Genomic DNA, 4,072 nt, shown 5'->3' with positions numbered 1-4,072 from the left:
TTTTTTTTTTTCAAAAAAAAAATTTTTTTTTTCGGAAAATCTTTTTTCTTTTCGAAAAAGTTTTTTTTTTCTTGAAAAATTTTTTTTTTGTTTTAGAAAAAAAAAAATTTTTTTTTTCTGAAAATGATTTTTTTTCGAATTTTTTTTTTTTGGAAAATTTTTTGAAAATTTTTTTTTAAAGTTTTTTAAAAAGGTTTTTTAATTTTTTTAAAAAACATTTTCAAAACGTTTTTACAACGTTTTAATTAATCTTAATTAAAATTAATTTAAAAAAAATTTTTTTGAAAGTTTTCTAAAAAACAAAATATATTTTGATTAAAATTTTTAAAAAAAATTATTTCGAAAAAAATTGTTTTTCGTTTTAAATTTTTTTTTTTATCAAAATGCTGTAATTTTTTAAAAAAAATTATTTCGAAAAAAATTTTCGTTTTAAAATGTTTTTTGATCAAAATGCTGTAATTAAATGAGAAACAGAAAATCTTTTGATTTTTCTTTTTTTAATTTTCATCATAATTCTTAACCATCTGACCAATATGACACTCAAAATTAGGATTTTCCAAAAAAAATTGTAATAAAATGAATTAAAATGCACTTATTTGCCATAAAAAAATCCTTTTATATATTTAAAAATTAGAAAAAAACATACTTTTCCAGTACATCTATAAGGGCTAGGTGTTATGACAAATAATATCAATATATTTTTTCACATCTGTTCTGGGTTTGAGTACAGGCATTGAAAGGTAAACTAGGAATTAATTCAACATTTTATTTAAACGAAGTAAATAAAAAGACGAACACATTAGTTTACAGTCGTGTTGTTACAAGTATGACCCTCTGAAATGATGGAAATAACCTCAAATTTAAACATTAGCATTTAAAGTTATGATGCCGCACAGCGTTAACATCACTGCTACTTGCAAATCTTTAACAACACAGATGAGCTGGTTTATAACTGAAATGTAACACAACGCAATATATTGATATAAAAACTAGCAGCGGTAAATATTTAGATTTAAATGTCTTTTGCAAACAAACTACACTGCTAATGGTCAATGCTTACAACAGTAAACCCGACATATTAACATTAAGCAAATAAAGCGATTAAAATAAACATAGAGCATTTAACATCTTGAGGACCCGTCTCCAGCTTTCCTCCACATGCATTATCTGGCACTGCAGTTTGGGAACAACAACAACTTCTGACGGGGATTTCCTACCTCGGGTCCAGCACTTTGGTTCAAATGGATAAATCCATCTTTCTCCGCTGAGTTTAGCTTGTTTAGTAAACTCCTCTTGGAATGTTGCTCGTACGCTAGCAGCGGCTAAGCTGCTAGCAGGGGTTTAGCCGCTAACGTGCTTTGGGCCGAATTCCGCAGCAGCAGCGACAGACTCCGCTCAATTCTCCAAGCTTTCCGCATAATCACATGGTTGGTCCTTTTTCAAAAAACCGAGTTGTTGTGTTGCTGGTTTTCGAAGGAAACCGATCGCCGACACACCGAGCGCATTGTCCCAAATCGCTACACGTAACTTTAGATATATCGAGATATCCTTCCTATCGCCACACAAACGACGTGGAGTAACTTTTCTTCTCAGTAATGGTCCCATTTCTGAACGACAACTCCAACTCATGGCTAACATCAGTTTCGCTGCACTCAGCTCCGGGTTAGCTCATACCGGGGAACTGTTCAACTATTCCAAACTTCAAACTTCCGGCAACAGAAGTGGCGTAGCAAAAGGGTCGACTCTGATTGGCTGTTATCACGCACACTTCCGCCCGTAGTGATACAGGTTCATAGCTGATCACAATAACTGACTTAAGATTTCTCGGTATCACCGGCTACATATTAAAGTAAATTAGTGCATTTTTATTCATTTTTTAAATCTTTTTTAAGACTTTTCTGGAACCTACTAGGATAATACATTACTGTGAACAATGGTTGACAAAAAAGTATATTTTTCTGAATTTTAAACCATATAAAAGAACATTTATATATTTTATGGCAAATTTGTGCATTCTTATTCATTTTTCCGATACTTTTGTATTTTCCATTTTTTTAGTTGGTCAACTTTTGACACAAAATAAAATTTTTAATGGTATTTTTAAAACATATTAGATATCTGGGTGCATGTTTCCAGGGACATTATTGTCATTTGAGGTTGTTTGGGGACTTTTTAATGTTATGTTTTTATAAAAAAAAATCTATTTAGAGTTTTCTAAAATCTTTGACACGGTAAAAAAAAACAACAACACTGTTTTAGTAGATTATTACATTTACTGGAAATACCAGTGTAACTATAAGCCTTTTTGTTTTCATAATTTTTTGGTCATGGTGTTTTGAAAGAAATATTTTTTGACTGATATAAATTGTCTACATCTCCACCAAGTGTTGTATTTTTTCTTTTTTTTTTTTGGGGCGGGGGGATTACTTACTAACATAGGACGTTTTAAGCATAAGTAATTCATAAAAATGTTCAATACCTGGGACTATTTCCTTGTAAAACGTTCACTCTTTTTTGTAATAAATGACGTAACATAAAACGCAGACAAGTCTTATTCTGTACCTTTCCTGTCCAGCTGTGTCCCATATCTGCAGACTCGTCTTCTGTCCCTCTACCACCATCCGCTTTATCTGGAAATCAACTCCTGAAACAATGAGAAAAAAAAACTTCAAGGTGTTTTTGTGTGTTTGTTTTTTACAGTAAATGTGTGTGTGGTGCATGACTTACCCAGTGTGGTCTGAATGTCTCCTTTAAACTCGTTCAGCGTCAGTCTCAGCATGAAGCTGGACTTTCCTGCTCCGGCGTCTCCAGCCAGAACTAGACGATACATGGGAGCAGGACCACTGGACTCGTCTACGTCTGCTTCCACAGGCTGAGGCAAAGAACATGGAAAAGTTATACACGTACATAAGAAATATACTGTTAGTGTATACTGGTCATGTCAACGTTACACAGTTTTGGAGAGAAGACTGAAAAGTTTAACCTTGGATGAAAACACAGACAACCGTCTTCTCAGCGATGAAGCCACGGAGCTGGTCGTGCTGGGAGCCACAGACGCCGCGGCTTCTGATTTAATATCTGAGATCTATTAGGAAGAAACATTAAATTAAGGTTTATAATAAAGAAAAAGAGGCAAAAAGCTAACCAATAATATAAGTATATTGAACAAGTTTAAAAATTCAGTAAGGAAGTAAGTAGGAGTAAGGAAGAACACAGCTAAAGGTTAGCCCAAAATAAAGGATAAAAAAGCAGTTTGAAAAACACTGACATTCTGTGTTAGAAATGAAAAGTGATAGAAATTTGTTATGATAAAAAAAATGAAAATGAAAAAAAGAAAAGGCCAAAAGAGGCAAAAATTCTTGGGAAAAATTTGTGAAAACATTTTGAAACCCTTTTTACAAACAAAAAAAAACTTTTTTGGGTAAATGGAAATATTTTTTTAATTTTTAGAATTTTTTTTTTAATTTTTAGAAAATATTTTGAAACATTTTTTACCCAAAAAAGTTTTTCTACAGTTTTCTGAAGAATTTTTTCTAAAGATTTTCAAAACAATTTTTTCTAAAAAAAATTCTAAAAAAAAATTGTAAAAACCCAAAGTTTTTTTTTCCTTTCCTTTCCTTTCCTTTTTTTTTTTAATTTTTTTAAAAAAAAAATCAAAGACGACTTTTGTAAAAAAAAAAAAAAAAATACAATTTCTGGTAATAAAAAAAACTACAAATCTCTCTACATCACTTTTTTTCAAATTTCTAAATATTTAATCTTCTAAAAAAAATCTTTCATGGACAAACTAAACTTGATGAAAATGTTTAACGAAGTTCCGACCTCCGCTTCGGAATGAAGACTGGAGTAACTGTTGAGAACAGTCACTGATTCTCTGCTGTGGTCACTGTCATAATCACTGACTGACATCTCTGCTGCCCCCATGTGGACGCAGACGCCACTGTCCAGATATTTGTCAGCCCAGGAGGCTACGTCTGTGAAGGAGGTTTTGCTGTCGTCTGGGTCTGATCTGTGAACACACACACACACACACAGACAGAGACAGACACACACACACACAGACACACAGACA

At 32.2% G+C, this 4,072-nt stretch overlaps 1 protein-coding gene across 1 annotated transcript in view; it reads right to left on the bottom strand.

Moving 5' to 3' along the window:
• Positions 1–4,072, bottom strand: part of rasef2 (RAS and EF-hand domain containing 2) — a 12,549-nt gene that overhangs the window by 3,666 nt on the left and 4,811 nt on the right. The window contains exons 9-12 of the mRNA XM_025056293.1: positions 3,823–4,028; positions 2,984–3,085; positions 2,728–2,872; positions 2,563–2,644 (exon numbers count right to left, since the gene is read on the bottom strand). Of these exons, the coding sequence (XP_024912061.1) occupies positions 2,563–2,644; positions 2,728–2,872; positions 2,984–3,085; positions 3,823–4,028 (535 nt within the window). The remainder of the gene's footprint in view (positions 1–2,562; positions 2,645–2,727; positions 2,873–2,983; positions 3,086–3,822; positions 4,029–4,072) is intronic.

The sequence above is a fragment of the Cynoglossus semilaevis genome, chromosome 6 (genome assembly GCF_000523025.1).
Source record: "Cynoglossus semilaevis isolate Cse_v1.0 chromosome 6, Cse_v1.0, whole genome shotgun sequence".
NCBI classification, from domain to species: domain Eukaryota; kingdom Metazoa; phylum Chordata; class Actinopteri; order Pleuronectiformes; family Cynoglossidae; genus Cynoglossus; species Cynoglossus semilaevis.
This window is presented reverse-complemented; position numbering and strand designations above follow the sequence as displayed.